Raw genomic sequence first — 17,500 nt, forward strand, 5'->3', positions numbered from 1 at the left:
TCGATCTGTGAGCTGCAGACTTTGCAGAGGAACTTAAGAAGCTTTTGTCTGTGTCTCAGTTTGTGTGTGTGTGTGTGTGTGTGTGTGTCTGTCTGTCTGTCTGTCTGTCTGTCTGTCTGTATCTGTATCTGTGTGTGTGTGTGTGTGTGTGTGTGTGTGTGTGTGTGTGTGTGTGTGTGTCAGACACATCCCCTTCCTCGCTGTCAGAGACAAGCTGCTGGTGCTAGATTTGTGGCAGGACACTGCTGGACTCTCCTCGCGTCCTCTGATAAGCGCTTGCTCTTGCATCATGCACACACACACGCACACACAGTGGGACTATGCTATTGTATCCCACACACACACACACACACACACACACACACACACACATTGCAGAGCTTCTATTCTGTGTCCTCATTTCATAACCGGCACAGTGTAAATATGATTAGTGAGGCATTGGCGCTGGGTGCATGTTGACATTAAGGTTGTCACACCGTGCCAGGCAAACACCAGCAGACAGATGGCAGGATAAAGGGGTCCAGTTTGCTGCCAGGTTATGGTGGATGCCACCTTCGTGCCAGTCACAGGTGGTGGTGTCAGGGCTCCTCGAGTCACGACTACTTTTATTGTAATTTCCTTTTATTCATCTGTGATTACGTGCCCAGGAACAGGTGCTCACATACAGTATGGAGTAAATGAGAGAACTAGTAAGTTACAGTAAAGTGCAGCTTCACCCCATAACTCCACCCACTTCACATTTCTGAAAAAGGCTTTCAAAATGGGCGAGACGTCCTGAAATTTGGAAGGGCATGCAGCACTGCTGCAGCCAATCAACCATGGTGATTTTGTGTCAATCTGGGAATGAGTGCTGCAGACATGGCACAGGTGGGCTAATCAGGGCAGAAGGTGTTGGAGCGTTTCATTCCTAATTTGTAACGACCCGGTGACGTAGACTCGCCAGAGAAGTGTAGGACAACGTCAGCATTCCAATAGCATTTTGGACCAAAATGCAATGGCATGTTTCAACCTGTAGAGGGCACGGAGAGCTATATCTCCAATACAAAATCATACGAAATGTTACTTTTCTCGGGAAACACGATTTTTGTCAATATTAACCCTGGTAACAGTGTAGTTCACCACTTATGAGTAATTTCAATCAATCAACAGCTCAAAAAAAAACATATTTTAGGGCGCAGTTACACTTGAAATAATTATAGCCCGGGCTACTCCTGGACTGCATCTAGAAACGAGCCGTTGGCGTGTAAAAATAGAAGCCTGGTCTAATTCTTTTGAAATGACATCTTTTGCAATCACATCTGGTTTATCCAGTTCCATTGATTACAGTGGAAGCTAATTGTTGCAGGAGATGCCAATGCGAACAGAACACTTCAGTCCTGTGCCTGGTGTAGCTGTAGCTGCCCTGTAAGGGCATATTTCCTGTGTGTGGATTGAGGTCTTTTCCGGGATGTACATTTAGTCTGGCTATCACCATACTAAGCTCAATCTTTTAAGATTGAACATTAGTATGGGGAGTCTGCGCTCTATTTCTACTGCACAAGATGCGTGATCGATGGGCATCGTTCAAATTACTCCTTATGCTTGGATAGTTCTTCAACCAATCAGACCAACGATTCGGTGCGTCTTTTGGATAAGCTAGTTTGTGATTGGACCCAAAGGTTGGGGACAGGAAGCAGGGGTTTGCAGGTTTCCAGTCTAAGCTGCTGGGCAAAATCCAAATTCGCCGACAGGTCAGGCGGGATTTACCCAGCCTAGTGTACATTGTGATGGGGCTTTGAGGCCTCCACACGTCCCGCTGACATGAGTGTGTGTTGTGCCCCCCACTTTTGATGTCTGATTATATTAGATTCCACTGTTTCCAGTGCACTCCACTGCCAAGCCCTTTGTCGACTCGCCTCCTCGTAGATTATCATTCAGGTCAGCGCCGCTCAATAAAATCCCTTGTATATCAAATGCTCGTCAGTTAAAAATGTCGGCGATGGTGTTTGTAGGCAAATGACAGAATGTGTCGCCACACTCCTGTCGCCGCTGATGTGCGGAGCGCTGCAGCCTTAATCGGCGAGCAGGACCGGACCGGCGGCCGCTAATGTCAATATTTAAACTTCTCTTGGTCTGCTGTGTCTGTCACAGGGGAGGCTGGCGAAGAGTTTGGTGGAGACATCACTTCATTTGATCTATCTGTTTGCAGTAGCATCGCTTTCAGTGGTTGGAATTCAGTCGCTGTGCCTTGCTCTGGTACTGTCTGCCTGGCCATGATTTCCCAACAGTGCAGAAGTGGTTGATGCATTGTTGTCGGAAAGCCCCTTTTCACAAACTCTGGTCAAAGTAAAGGCAAATCAGCAAGTTCCTCTTTGAGTGTCTGACTCGAGGGTGGTTTGCAGGGTGGCTGGAAGTGTGATGCCATCGGTGTTGACCAGTCTGATCATCTCAGGCCTTTCTTGCCACCCAGTCTGTGCAGGAGACGTCTAGTTTTAGGATGCATCCTTAAAGTCAGCTTTAAATAGTCAACTGCATCTTTTGATTTTCTACTCTTTTTTTTTTTACTCTCTATAGATTGGATACTAAGCAAGAACCACCCCCCCCACACACACACACACACACACACACACACTGAGTGTGTGAGGTCAAGGAACAAGGGACACATACTGGTCACAAATGATCAGCTGCAGTCATTCAGGGTCACCACAGTAGCCAGGATATTATAGGACATGTGATGCTGTTTGCCTTATGATAAGATTTGGCCACCGGTTCAGGTGCAGTCGTAGCCCTTTTTATGAGCTGAGAGAGCTGCCTTTGTTGACATTGCTCAGCTGTCCCGGACATATTAGATTAGCCACCATGGCTACAGTATATACCACAAAGTCCTTCAGTCATCCCACTGATCCCAGTGTCACATGGTGATCTAAAATGGATCAGTGGATCAGTAGAGTGATCAGTGCTGGTGTTGGCCTGGCATTTAGATGGGCACTGCTTGTATAGGAATGGGCATTGAAATTGGCAGGGCTGGCATGGGTATAGGCATTGAGATGGGCAGGGCTGGCATGGGCATTTTAATTGGCTGGGCTGGTATGGGCAAGAGCATTTAGATGGGCATGCCTGGTATGGGCAAGAGCATTTAGATGGGCTGGGCTGGTATGGGCAAGAGCATTTAGATGGGCATGGCTGGTTTGCCGCTGAGTGGCAGTAGATGGCAGCCATTGGCACTGATGTCCTGGTGGCACTGATCCATGGGAATGCTTTGAAGTGGAGCATGCTGGGAAGGTTATCTTAACTGGCACATCTCTTGTGTTTGTCCTGTGCTGCCATGGCGACGACGTGCTTTTGTGTGACTCCTCTTTTCACCTTTCCTCCTCCTTCTCCATCTGCTCTTCTCCTCTCCTCCTCCTCCTCCTCTCTTCTTTTCTCTTCTCTCTTCTCTTCCTTTCCTCCCTGTTTTCCAGTTCTTGTTCTCTTTCCTCCTCTTCCCGTCTCTGTTTTTTCCTCTCTTCCTCCTCATCTCCATGTTCTCTCTCTCTCTCTCTGGTAGTTTGTTCCTCTTTGTTCTTCGTGGTGTCCTCACTCTTCTCTTTTATGTTTTGGTCCATGTCTCTCTCCCTGTCCTCTCTCTGTCCTGTCTTGTTTCTTTCTCTCTCTCATTGTCTCTCACTGGATTGAAATCCATCCCTTCTTCCCTCCTCTCACCCATCCCTTTTTCCATTCTCTCATCCATCCCTTTTTTCATTATCCTTTCATCTCCTCACACTCTTCTCGTCTCTCAGCTCTGCTCTGCTCTGCGCCCCCCTCTCCCTCTCTCTCTCCTTCTCACCCCAATCTCCCTCTCCTTTCATCCCTCTATCCCTCACTTCTCCTCTCTCATCACTCTCTCACTCTCTCCCTCCTCCTCCTCTTGGTCCATGTGTTCCATCGATTCCCTGAGCGCAGAGGGCATCCCTCCAGAGCAGCTGTGTGGTTCTCTCTTTCATTCTCCCCCCCTCTCTCCCTCTCTCTTTCTCTCCCTTTCCCTCTCTCCCTCTCTCTTTCTCTCCCTTTCCCTCTCTCCCTCTCTCTTTCTCTCCCTTTCCCTCTCTCCCTCTTTCTTTCTCTCTCTTTCCCTCTCTCCTTCTCTCTCTCCACCTTTCGCTATCTTTCTCTCTCTTCCTCTCTCTGCCTTTCTGCCCCTCTCTCCTCTCTGTCTCCCTCTCTCTCCCTCTCCTCTTCTTTTCCTCTCCCCCTCTCTCTCCCTCTATCTCTCCCTCTCTCCTCTCTCTCTCCCCCTCTCTCCCTCCCTCCCAGGGTAACGTGTGCGTGTGGATTGTGGAGATGGTTTAGGATCCGATACCATCTATCATATTTATAAGATCACACACACACACACACACACACACACATCTATCATGTTTATAAGATCTGGCCCGTCAGGGCCGTTTGGAGTGGAGTTCACATGGCAGCCCGAGGCCTTGACCCCTCTTCTGCCAGACTCATTGGTAACTCGAGCACTTCGATATTGAGTGCTGGGGATGTACCACTTCTCTCTCTCTCTCTCTCTCTCTCTCTCTCTCTCTCTCTCTCTTCTCTCTCTCTCACACACACACACACACACACACACACACACACACACATGCTTTCATCCTCCCTGTCCCTTTCTCTCCCCTCTCTTTCGCACGCTCTCTTCCTCTCCTTCTCTCTCACTCGCACGTTTGCGCTCTCTCCTTCTGTCTGTATGTCTCTCTTTGTCTCTCTATCTTTCTCTCTATCCCCTTTCTATCCCCTTTCCCCTCTTTCTTTTATATTTGTTATTGTTATTTATTTTATCTGTCTTTTCTTCACACTCCTGCTTCTTCTTTTCCGCACACACACACACACACACTAACACACACACACACACACACACACACACAGTGACTAATCTCTGCACCCCCTGTCATCCCCCTGCCCATCTACTCCTCCTCCTCATCCCTGATAAGAGCTCCCCACTGACAGACATTCCCTTAATAAGAGTGTGTGTGTGTGTGTGTGTGTGTGTGTGTGTGTGTGTGTGTGATTTAGTGAGTGAAGCCCACACACGCACACACACTCACACACACTCTATATATAACTAGGCTTAGGGCAGAATCTGTAGCTCATATCCGAGTCCGTCATGAATAGTCGCTGACGCCCCCGATTGCTCCTCTGACAGCCTGGCCGCCCACCACCTCACGGATGTGGCGTCAGTCCACCTGTGTGTGTGTGTGTGTGTGTGTGTGTGTGTGTGTGTGTGTGTGTGCGTGCGTGCGCGCAGACATGACGTCTTTTTCCTACAGCCGTAACGGCCGCCGTTAGTTCCAGCGCTGACCTTTCTATTGTCCTTCTCCCCCTTGAGATGGTCATCACTCTTGTCCAGAGCACACAATCACCTGGGCCTCCCCAGGCGGGTAACAGAGTTAGTCTGCTGCACTGCCCTGTGTGTGTGTGTGTGTGTGTGTGTGTGTGTGTGTGTGTGTGTGTGTGTGTGTGTGTCCACCAAGCGCGTAACAGAGTTAACCTGCTGCACAGCCCAATGTGTGCATTCAACAACTGAGCTCCGACAGGCAAGTAACAGAGTTAGCCTACTGCACCGACTAATTTGTGTGTGTGTGCGTGTGTCTGTGTGTGTGTCCACCAACTGGTATCCGTGCACAGCTGTGTGGAGTGACGCCATCACACTCCAGGCTGCTGGGTAGATATTGATGACTTACCCACTGTTGCGTATACTCGTGAGATTACCACTGCTACTGCCCACAGCCATGCACTTGGTTCCCTGATTGCCTATTGTGAAAGAAGAGCCTTGTTTGAATAGAAAAGAATAGAATAGAATATATACTTTTTTGATCCCGTGAGGGAAATTCAGTTCTCTGCATTTAACCCAATTTAACCGAATTAGTGAACACACAGCACACAGTGAACACACAGTGAGGTGAATCACACAACCCAGAGCAGTGAGCTGCCTGCCCAACCAGCGGCGCTCGGGGAGCAGTGAGGGGTTAGGTGCCTTGCTCAAGGGCACTTCAGCCGTGGTGGACTAGTCGGGGATCGAACCGGCAACCCTCCGGTTACAAGCCCGATGCGCTAACCAGTACACCACGGCTGCCCCCATATTGCTCCATATCTGTGGTTGTGGTTCCATGTTTTATTATTTTTTTTCCCATGAGAGCTAGAGAAAATATCCGTATTTTTGTAGAAAAAGTATTATTCTATTTTGTTTTGGATATTTACTTTTTTTTGTCAGAATGTCCACGGCCAGGAAGTGATTTGTATCTTGTTTAGATCTGTGCTTAATTTAGATCTTTGCTTAAGGGCCTTTAAGGGATTCATAAAACTCATCTGGCTCTGATGCTAATAAGCCGTATAATGATGTTGATGATGACGAAGATGATGATGTTGATGGTGGTATGGTAATAATAGTGATGGTGATGATGGCGATGGAAGATAATTGAGATATTGGTGATGCTGATGGTGATGCTGATGATGAAGGTGGTGATGATAATGATGATGATGGTTGTGATGGTTCTGATGATGGTGATGATGATGATGATGATGCTGATGGTGGTGGTGCTGATGGTGATGAAGGTGGTGATGGTGGTGATGATGGTGGTGGTGATGGTTATGATGCTTGTGGTGATGGTGGTGGTGATGGTGGTGGTGATGGTGGTAGTGATGGTGCTGATGATGATGATGATGATGGTGATGATGATGATGGTGCTGATGATGATGGTGCTGATGATGATAATGGTGCTGATGGTGCTGATGGTGCTGATGGTGCTGATGGTGATGATGATGATGATGGTATTATTGATGATGTTATTGATGATGTTATTGATGATGTTATTGGTGTTCTCCCCGGTGTGCCTCCAGGTGCTGTCCATCCTGCATGAGGTGTTCCCGGCGGTGCAGGCGGCAGAGATGGCCGCCAAGCTGCGTCCGCACTGGTGGGAGGCGTGGCAAACCCTCGGCCGCGCCCAACTGAGTCTAGGCGAGGTGGAACTGGTGAGTTACCCCAGCAACAGTCTCCTGTAGCAACACAAACGCGTTACCACAGCAACAGTCTCTCTCCAGCTTATTCGTAAAAACCTACTTCCGTTCCGGATTTCATCCTCCGTCCATTTTGTTTACATAATGACTCAGTGTAGTCTCAGTAGGCAAACGCCCATGTTTGGCTCAGGAATAAAGGGGATTCCAACACAAAGGTTTACTGTTTATTACTGTATACGTTACTTAGAAGCCTACAGGCAGCATTGAACATGAATACCAGAATATACCCTGAATATGAGGCCATAACATCACTTTTCTTTGACTTTCTTTGAAAGCTGAACAATGAATAATGTTTTATAATGTTTTGTAATGAGGGGTTATAACTACTAACATCTGCGCTACCCCAAGGCAATTATTTAAGGGACTGCACCATATGTTTTCTGTGTGGGAAAGGGAAGAGCTTCTGAACTTTCAACAATGACCTAAAAAGGCAAGGAAAATGTTATTTTACAGTAGTTTACAGAAGCATTTGGATTTTCAACCATAGACAGTAAAAGAAATGGACAAACAGATTATGTTGTTCTCAATGGAGAGGGGACTGAAACAAATGTCAGTTTACTTCCCGTCGTACGCGCACAGACTTTGTGACGTTAGCCATCCTGTAACTTGCTGTAACTGGTCTCATAGATGGGTCACACAGAAATTGCCACTTGTGCCATGGGATTTTAAAAAAATCTGAAATTACTGGCCGTCCTATGGGGTTAGAGAAGAGTTGATATCTCCAGCTACATTGGTGTTTCTCTTTCCGGGAATTCGCCGGCCCCCTTGTTTTCAACCCTCAGTGTTTGAGCAAAAAACCCACTGTGACATCACTGTGACCGTAGGTGTCACGTAAATGTATATTTACTTTATTACACGGCTCTTCAGAGTGCTGCAGAAAGTTCCATTCACATGAGTGGGCCTTCCCAACGTTCGGAGGTCAGACTCGATAACAGACCGTTGCTAAGTATAACAGTACAACTCAGTGATTGAGCAAAAAACACACTGTGACCATAGGTGTCATGTAAATGTATATTTACTGTATGTGACGTCATCATGCATCTACTAAGAGTTCCAGAGAAGCAGGAGGTTTATTAGAGGCCCCTTCCTGTTGAAGATGCATTGCTACAGCATGTGTGTGTGTGTGTGTGTGTGTGTGTGTGTGTGTGTTTGTGTTGAGAAAAATGTATAGACACAGAGGAAGTGTCAGAGAAGAGATTTTTAACATTTCCTCTTTTTCATGGGATTTTCTTCTCTGTATGGTAAAAAGATAGAGAGAAAAAAAAAAATGTGCCATTTGACACATTTTGAAAGAATGGTAAGCTAAAACAAAAGGGCTCCATTGCAAAAGAGGAAGAGGGTCTTCCGTCAGAAGGCCACAGGCTCTGCACAGGCCCTGGGGAGGCCTGATTCATGAGCAGGTGTGTCCTCCTGGAATCCTCCCTTGCAGTTCCGTCAGCCCTCATACCTCTCATCTCTTACCTGAGTAGCACTGGCGTAATAAATCACCTCAGCGTTAACATTCCATGGTCTCACGTCGCTCGTCTCTGAATGGTGCTTCACTCTGTCATCATCAGTAGGAGTTCTGAGCGTCATCCACTTAGCATTCTATACCTTTCACACCTTCAAGTTCACTTTTAAGTGAACTTTAAGTGAAGCTCACTCATCTCTGGACTTCTCTGTTAGTTTTCATCTTCTTCTTTCAGTCTCTGCCTCTCCCTCTATCTCCCTCTGTGTTATGAAAGGGATAACGTATAGAACATTGGTCATTATCAGGAGAATAATATAAAAAGTGATTTCTTGACCCGCCCTAAACGGACCTTTTTTCCTGATAACGACCCATGTTCTATACATTATCCTGCTTATTATCCGACTACTTGCCAACACTTGAAAAATAAACTTCACTTGCCTGTTTACATTTATTTGTTACCGTTTCGTAATGGCTTTTGCTGAGAAACAAATAGTTTGCAACACACGCTGAACCGTCTGCTTTCACTTGTGAATGAAGTTCCATTGCAAGAAGTGGCTGGTCTACTTGCGGAGTGGGATATATTTGTGATGCTGGAGGGTGTAATCTATTAACTCATTGGCTACTGACCAAGTGATTGGCAGTTTTCAGTTCCTAAACTGTCTCCGTAACCCGGAAACTGGCATGGAAAAGTGCTGCCATCTCTTTCCACGGTCTCTCATGGGAATGTCGCCAATCTGTTTTCTCTACCGCTCTGGTTTTCTGTGCCCAGTAATCAGGAACTATTTAACGGATGTTTGTTAGTGGAAATGTTAGCCAGGTTGCTGATTTGATTTGTTAGTTTTTATGTTAGCCGTAGTTTTGCTTGTTTTTGTCTCCAAACGTTGTACCATCGACACACTGTGTTTATACCTCAGGTGTGTCTCTCTGCGCCAGACTCGCTTATTTCTATTGAGTGACACTTGTTGATAGGATTCTGAACTTCACCTTTACCCCCCCTCTCCCTCCTCCTTTCTTCCTCTATCTCTCTTTCCTCTAGGTTCTCTCTCTGTTTTATTCTCTCCATCACAAGATCTTCCCAAGTAACTCTCTGCACTCACTCTCTCTCTCTGCACTCTCTCTCTCTCTCTCTCTCTCTCTGTGTGTGTATGTGTGTGTGTGTGTGTGTGTTAAACGGTTGTCTGGTGCTTCTGCTCCAGTGATATATATATATATATACTGTATATATATATATAGTGATCAAGCCCAGCCCAGCCCAGCCCATCCAAGCCCAGCCCAGCGGCATGGAAGAACACTCAGAATGAGGGCTGCCACTCTACACATGCTGCGACCTGCTCTTGAGGCGAAGAGAGGGAGAGAGAGGGAGAGAATTAGATAGGAACAGATAGAGTGCGGAAAGAGAGAGAGATAAGGAGACAGACAGAGGGAGGTAGAGAGGGAGAGAGACCAAGGCAGAGGGAGAGAGAGAGAGAGAGGGAATTAGGTAGGAACAGATAGAGTGGGGAAAGAGAGAGAGATAAGGAGACAGACAGAGGGAGATAGAGAGAGAGACTTAGGTAGCGACAGATAGTTAGGTAGAGAGAGAGAGAGTGAGTTTGGGACGGTAAGAGAGGAGAACAATAAAGATAAGAAAAAAAGGAAGAAGCGTTGTGGTGAGTGACGGATGGCAGGCGGGCGGGCGGGCGGGCGGGGGAGCGGGCGGACGGACGGGCAATCTGCAGAATGCGGCGCGGTGCCAGCCACAGCAGGTCCCTCTGCACGGAGCAACGAGCTGAGCCGAGCCCTCGGGCACTACAGAACACACAGCCCATAATGGGCATTCTGGGAGACACACACACACACACACACACACACACACACACACACACACACATACACACACATGCCTTTCTATTCTGGGCCTGACGTGCCGAGTCTCGTCGCAGTTCTGTGTGTGACTGTGCATGCATCTCCTAACCTCTCCGAGCTTTCTAGAAAGATCTGGCCTCAGGTGTCTGACTCCGGAGGTTGTTTTTAAACAAGAGTGGGCGTCCTTTTAAAGTCCGTTCAGACTCTTTAGGATACCTGTTAAACGAGCGGCGATCTCATTCTTCTCCCTGTAATATACATTCTTAATGTATGTTGCACTGTCATTTAGCGAACAGCTCGGAGTTTGTAAAGCCGGGGGGTTTTCTGTGATCGTGCGGAGCCCCTTGTAAACGTTTTACTGGGCGCAGTGAAGGCGGTGTGTGTGTGTATAAACGAGGGTCTGCTCCTCGCGCCCCGGTGTGCGTACGCACATCCCGTCGTCCGTCTCGGCATGCTGGGCGAGGCTGTAGAGGAGAGCGCAGGAACGCTTGTGTAAACTTCCCTCGTGCTCGCTTTATCCCACTCTTTCTTTCTCTCTCTCTCTCTCTCTCTCTCTTTTCCCCTCTCCCTGTCCTTCTCATTCTGTCTCCCTTTCTCTTCCTTATTCTGTCTCTTCCTCTCTTTCTCTCTCTCTCTCTCTCTCTCTCTCTCTCTGTGCTTCCTTCTCATCTCTCTTTCTCTTTCTGTCTCTCCCTCTTTCTCTGTCCATCTAATTTTGTTTCCCCTTCGCTTTTAAATTCTCTCTTTCTCCATCTCTCTCTCTGTTGTGTCCTTCTCATTCCCCCTTTTTCCATTTGTCTCTCTATCCCTCCTTCTCTCCTCCTTCTGTTCTCTCCCTCTTTCTTGTTCCCTGCCTGTCCCTCTCTTTCCCTCTTCTGCATATCTCTCTATTTTCCCCTCCCTCTGTCTTTTTCTCCTTGTCTTACTATATTTATTCCTCTCTTCCTCTCTCTTTGTCATCTCTCTCACCCCCCCCCCCCCCCCCCCATCTCTGCTAAAGCCATTGCTGCCTTTAAACGCTGCTCTTAAACTACCCACAATCCCCTTTTTATTTTTCATTAAACATTTCCCGCTTGACGTGCGACAGATCCCTGGCTCCGCGGCCGTTTGACGGAGACTTTGGGATAGCGTGTCTCTCGCGGGGCCGATATCTGATCGGCCGTCTCTGCGTGCGCAGCAGGGGTGGAGGCCAGGGGTTGGGAAAGAGCAGAGCGGACAGCACGTACCAGCCGACCAGGTTGCAGGGTGCTGATGGCTAAAGAGCAGATATTGCTAACAGGGTGCTGATGGCTAAAGAGCAGATACAGTAATTTCCTGCATATAAGCGGCATTGTGTATAAGCCGCAGGACAGTGTTTTATGCAAGTTAAAAGAAACACAACCATATCAATACCATATCAACTGCCCCCCTGTATTAACCTCATAGCTGAAGAAATTTTGCAAAATCAATGTATAAGCCGCGGCTGCTAATAGTCGGGAAATTACGGTACTGGTAGCAGGGTGATGCATTTTAAGTGATGGCTAAAGAGCAGACTAGGCAGCAGGGCACACAAATGAGCAGAGATAGCAGGGCACCCGGGCGCTCATACAAGCAGACTAGGTAGCAGGGCACACATATAAGTGGACCAGGTAGCAGGGCACCCATACAAGCACACTAGGTAGCAGGGCACCCACACAAGCACACTACTGAAGGTAGCAGGGCACCCATACAAGCACACTACTGTAGGTAGCATGGCGGACATACTGTATGCAAGCACACTAGGTAGCAGGGCACATATATACAAGCACACTTATACAGGCACACTAGGTAGCAGGGCACATATATACAAGCACACTTATACAAGCACACCAGGTAGCAGGGCACATACAGTATATACAAGCACACTCATATTAGCAGACTATGTAGCAGGGCACTCAAATGAGCAGAATAGGTAGGTAGCAGGGCACTGAAATGAGCAGACCAGGTAGCAGGGTACACATACTGTATAAGTGGACTAGGTAGCAGGGTACACATACTGTATAAGTGGACTAGGTACAGTAGCAGGGTACACATACTGTATAAGTGGACTAGGTAGCAGGGTACACATACTGTATAAGTGGACTAGGTAGCAGGGCACTGAAATGAGCAGACTAGGTAGCAGGGCGCACATATAAGTGGACTAGGCAGCAGGTGGCCAAGTGCTGGCTTATCTTGATTGCGGTCTTGGCCTCATGTCTATGGGGCTTTGTCTGAAGACCTTGGACCTTTCCGAGAGAATTATGTCCAGGTGTGTGCCCCAGTTGCTTGAGCTCATTACCCCATCACAGATGTGGAATGTTTGTCATAAAACATTTGCACATTTTTATTGAGCGTGCTGTACTTCGTATATATCTGTGTGTCGGTGTATAGGCATCTTATTTGGCCAGACTTGTTGTATTCGACATGTGACGGTACAATGATTAATTTCTGTTATTGTCTGATCAAAGACCATCATCAAGCAAATGAGCAGTTCTGGCTGGTGGCACGTCAAGGCATGTTGCTCTTGGGAAGATGGTCGACCAGGAATTCGCCTGCAGATTGGGAAACGTTTGGCCAACGTAAAGGCCAACGTGAGGACACCCATCAAGTTAATTGTCAACCTCATGGGACCTGACGTAACTTTCTTCAGAGTTCAGAATGGCAGCACATGTCTGGCCCCCCAATAAAAACAAGGGGAGCATGTTCCTCCCTGGGCTGCAGCCCTGGCACTCAGCTTTGTCACACAATCCACGGGATTCAGTTAAACCTTCAGACTCTCCCATCGTTCCGACCCCACTTTAAAAGCCAAGTTCCCCTTACTCTTGTATCCAGATGTGCAGCACACACACACACACACACACACACACACACACACACACACACACACGCATACACACACACACACACACACACACACGCATACACACACACACGCGCGCGCATACACACACACACACACGCATACACACACGGATACACACGCATACACACACGCATACACACACACACCCACACACACGCACACACCCACACACACGCATACACACGCATACACACACATACACAGACATACACAGACATACACACACACACACGCACACACACACACACACACGCACACATGGGATGGTATCAGATGGAGTTAGGTGCATTCTCCACCCTGCTGCGGGCGATTATTTTGGCTTTTCATCTTCTTGAAAAAAAAACAACAAAAGTCCAGCCCTGCGACGCTGGCTGATATTAAAGATATCTGTTACCCCTAATGGTTTTCCCCTGGACCCCTCCCGCACACACACACACACACACACACACACACACTGAAACGTATTGCCTACATTTGTCGGGTGGCTCACGTCACATCTTAGTGGCGGTGGCCTCCGAGAGGACACTCACCAGTGGGTCTGCGGAGACGAGAGCCAGAGATACGGTGTGTATTTATAGGATGCCAACAGGGACGTAACGCTGGCACTGAACTGCTCCCTTTATTTTAGAGCGCTGCCGAATCGGTTGGAGAGAGTGTCCCTCTCACGACTTCTCCAGTCTCGCCACGGTGAAATTAATAATCGCATTCCCATCTGGCCCTTAGAATGTTGGGAAAGTGTGTGTGGGTGTGTGTGGGTGGGTGGGTGCGTGAGTGTCTGCGTGTGTGCGTGTACAGCACGTGTGTGTATGTGCGTACGTGTGTACATGTGCATAGGTGTGCAAATGCAAGTGTGTGTGTGTGTGTGTGTGTGTACATGTGCATACACATGCAAATGCAAATGTGTGGCTGTGCACGTGCGTGTATATATATCAGTGTGTGTGTGTGTGTGTGTGTGTGTGTGTGTGTGTTGTGACTTAAAGCAGTCATGAAGCGGCTCCGTCCGTGTTGAAATCGATGCCGTGTCCCCACGGCGCAGATTGATGGGGAGCGGACGGAGGCATGTGCGTAAATCTCGCCGTAAGCCCGCCGTAATTGCCTTTTTCTGCTGCTCCAGCGCATACAGTATGTATAATTAATGATTAAAAATACCCTTTCCGTTCGCTTCCATCAGAGGTGCCTTAACGAGTCTCCGAGGCGTGTTGTCTTTTTTCGCCGACACGCTCCGAGACGACGAGGCTGACACGTTAGCAGCACCTAAGCTTCTAAGAATGCCACGGGGCACGAGGCCCCGAGTTGTAACTTACGACCGACTTCAACATTTAAACTGCTAATTAATGCCGAACTTGGCATTTGACATTTGGCACGTTAGGATTCATAGCTAATCTAGGAGATGGAGCGAAACAGAGACAGTACCATGTGGCATTTTGACAGTGTGTTCTGAATGATCATAAAAATATTTTTTTAATGAAGATGACATTTTGTGGGGTATAGTTTATGAAGTGAACTTTTCTCTTGCTGAAAATAAACTCAAGAGAGTGTTGGTTTTTCCAGAGCAAATTTGCTATACGAGAAGCAAAAGGGAAGAAGTGCTGTTGCTCTTTGTCTGTCTATCACAGACCTGTAGGCCACTGGATGGATTGCTTAAGAATGAGCCATCGGTTAAAAATAGCCGCAGGGGGAAATATCTCCGATCAGTCTGCATTGAGCATTTCACACAGTCATAGTTTCCTTATCCTCCCCTACTGCTGCTGAGTATACTGGATTTTGCACATAACCCTCCCGTGTGTGTGTGTGTGTGTGTGTGTGTGTGTGTGTGTGTGTGTGTGTCTGTCGGCATGTGTGCTGAAATACTAAATTATTTTAATTATTTGCAGGTTTGTTTTTGCTCAATATAGCTAAACCGTGCGGGAACCACGTTCAGAACAGAACAGAACAGAACAGAACAGGACAGTTCAGAGCATCAAATGTTGGACCATGGCTGACAACGTGTCTGGCTATCTTGTGTGTGTATGTGTGTGTGTGTGTGCCTGTTGGTACGTGTACTGAAATGATAAATGATTGGATTTGTATTGATGTCAGTGCATCAACCTTGGTTCAGCTTTGTTGTTGCTCAATAGAGCTAAACCGTGAGGAAACCACGTTCAGGACAGGACAGAACAGAACAGAACAGAACAGAGCTCAAATGTAGGACCATAGCTGACAACCTGTGTGTGTGTGTGTGTGTGTGTGTGTGTGTGTGTGTGTGTGTGTGTGTGTGTGTGTGTGTGTGTGTGTGTGTGTGTGTGTGTGTGTGTGTGTGTGTGTGTGTGTGTGTGTGTGTGTGTGTGTGTGTGTGTGTGTGTGTGTGTGTGTGTGTGTGTGTGTGTGAAGGAGAAAAAGTGTGTGCGTGCGTATGTGTGAAGAAGAAGCAGCAATGTGTGTGTGTGTGTGTATGTGTGTGTGCATGCGAAGGAGAAACAATGTGTGTGTGTGAAGAAGCAGCTGTGTGTGTGTGTGTGTGTGAAGAAGAAGAAGAAGCAGCAGTGTGTGTGTGTTTGAGTGAGAAGAAGTGACGCCCCTTCCCAGGCGTCCCGGCTGTTCCAGGTAGCCGTTCACCTGAGCCTGTGTGCGAGTGTATGTATGTGTGGGTGTGTGTGTGTGTTTGTGTGTTTATATACAGTATGCACGTGTGTATTTATGTTGCTCTCCTCTCCTCCGCAGGCGACCCGCTCTTTCCAGGTGGCCCTGCACCTGTGCCCGTGTGAGCGCCCCCTGTGGGAGGAGGACCTGTCGTGGGCGCGCAAGCTGCGCGAGCAGAAGCGTAGCGCCCGCCGCGTCCTGGACCGGGAGCAGGAGACGCGGCGTCTCCTCGACAACGCCCCGGAGCTGCAGCGCGACTACGACGACTTCGAGAGCGACGAGGTGATCGCCGCGTGCACCGCCGTCGCCGAGCGCCACCGGGAGTACGAGGAGCTGCGGAGGACGGCGGTGGTGGTGGCGGCGGCCGGGCAGAGCGGCGGCGCCGTGGAAACGGTGCGGGAGGACTCGGACGGACCGCCGTCCGCCTCCCACAGTGACTTTGTGAAAGCGAGAGGGTTGTAGACGACCACAACCCCCCCAAAACTGTCTGGTTTTTTTTCGTGTTTTGTGTTTCTTTCATTCGTTTGTGTTTCGTTTTGTTTCTTTTCGTTTTTTTGAAATGTATTGATAATGTACAGATGAGGTATGATTTTTAGTTTCGGCTTAGTTTCGTGCACACAAGCCTGATAGCTAAGTCATGTACCTGCTCGTTGAAATGTCAAGACCGATTGCGTGTTCCGAGTCTTGCGGTCGGCCTCTTCTTTTGTTTCGCTCGTTTCCTTTTCTTTCTCTGGAGAAATGCTTCCTCTCTTGTCAGCGTTCCTGATTTGATTTCTCTCTGTGTATATAAAAAAAACCCAAAGTCAAAGTTCCTCACTGGAAAACCTATTTGTTTGAAATCCTCAACAGTGGCATGTCTTGTCTTTGTCCCCAGACGTGAAATTTGTCCTTTGGCTCGGTCACACTGGTGTCCTCTTTGAGCTACATGAGAGCAGAAACGCTAATGTACCTCTGACGAGGCGTAATTCTTTTTCCACAAGGAGTGTTTATGTTGGTCTCCATGGCAACCAACCGGTCATCACCCCCCCACCCACCCACCCACCCATTCTGACTGACGCCGAATCCCAGAATTCCCTGATTTAAGGCATCATTCGAGACCCCTCCAAGGACCGGGAAATGCTGCTAGATCCATAAGCAGGGAATCCATCAAGCCATCCTCCACATCCTCCACATCCTCCACATCCTCCAGTCAAAGAGGGGCAACTGAATCCCACTCGCAACCCATTTAGAGGCTTCTCTCTCTCTCTCTCCCTCTCCATCTCCATCAATGTCATAAAATATTTTTTCGGCAAGAGCCGACATTTTCAGGCAAGCTGAGGCCAGTTTTGATGAGTGTAGCAGGCTATCGGATGCAAAAGACATCCTGTCATTTCTGAAACCATTAGCTAATGCACGGGGGGATGGACGACCCAGGAACACAGAGACACACACACACATGCACACACACACACACACACACACGCACACGCACACACACACACATACACAGAGTCATTCTTAGCGCTGAGCTGAGCAGAGCGGGACACACACACACACACACACACACACACGGAGCGAGAGAGGGCTCTGAGAGGTTGACCAGAGGAAGTCATTGAGAATATGAGAAAATTAAGACTTCCTCTCGACACACACTTCTGCTCATGTGTCCTTAAGGAGATGTTCTGTCCAATCCACCAGCAGCACTAGCAGCAGCAGCTTCC

The 17,500-nt window shown here is 48.1% G+C and overlaps 1 protein-coding gene across 1 annotated transcript in view; it reads left to right on the top strand.

Annotated features, from left to right (window-relative positions):
- The window catches only part of ttc33 (tetratricopeptide repeat domain 33), a 42,029-nt gene that overhangs the window by 24,142 nt on the left and 387 nt on the right, over positions 1-17,500 (top strand). The window contains exons 4-5 of the mRNA XM_062554936.1: positions 6,850-6,981; positions 15,882-17,500. The exon at positions 15,882-17,500 is cut by the window's right edge and continues 387 nt beyond it. Coding sequence (XP_062410920.1) covers positions 6,850-6,981; positions 15,882-16,262 — 513 coding nt within the window. The 3' untranslated portion in view covers positions 16,263-17,500. The remainder of the gene's footprint in view (positions 1-6,849; positions 6,982-15,881) is intronic.

The sequence above is a fragment of the Sardina pilchardus genome, chromosome 14 (genome assembly GCF_963854185.1).
Source record: "Sardina pilchardus chromosome 14, fSarPil1.1, whole genome shotgun sequence".
In the NCBI taxonomy this organism is placed as follows: Eukaryota; Metazoa; Chordata; class Actinopteri; order Clupeiformes; family Clupeidae; genus Sardina; species Sardina pilchardus.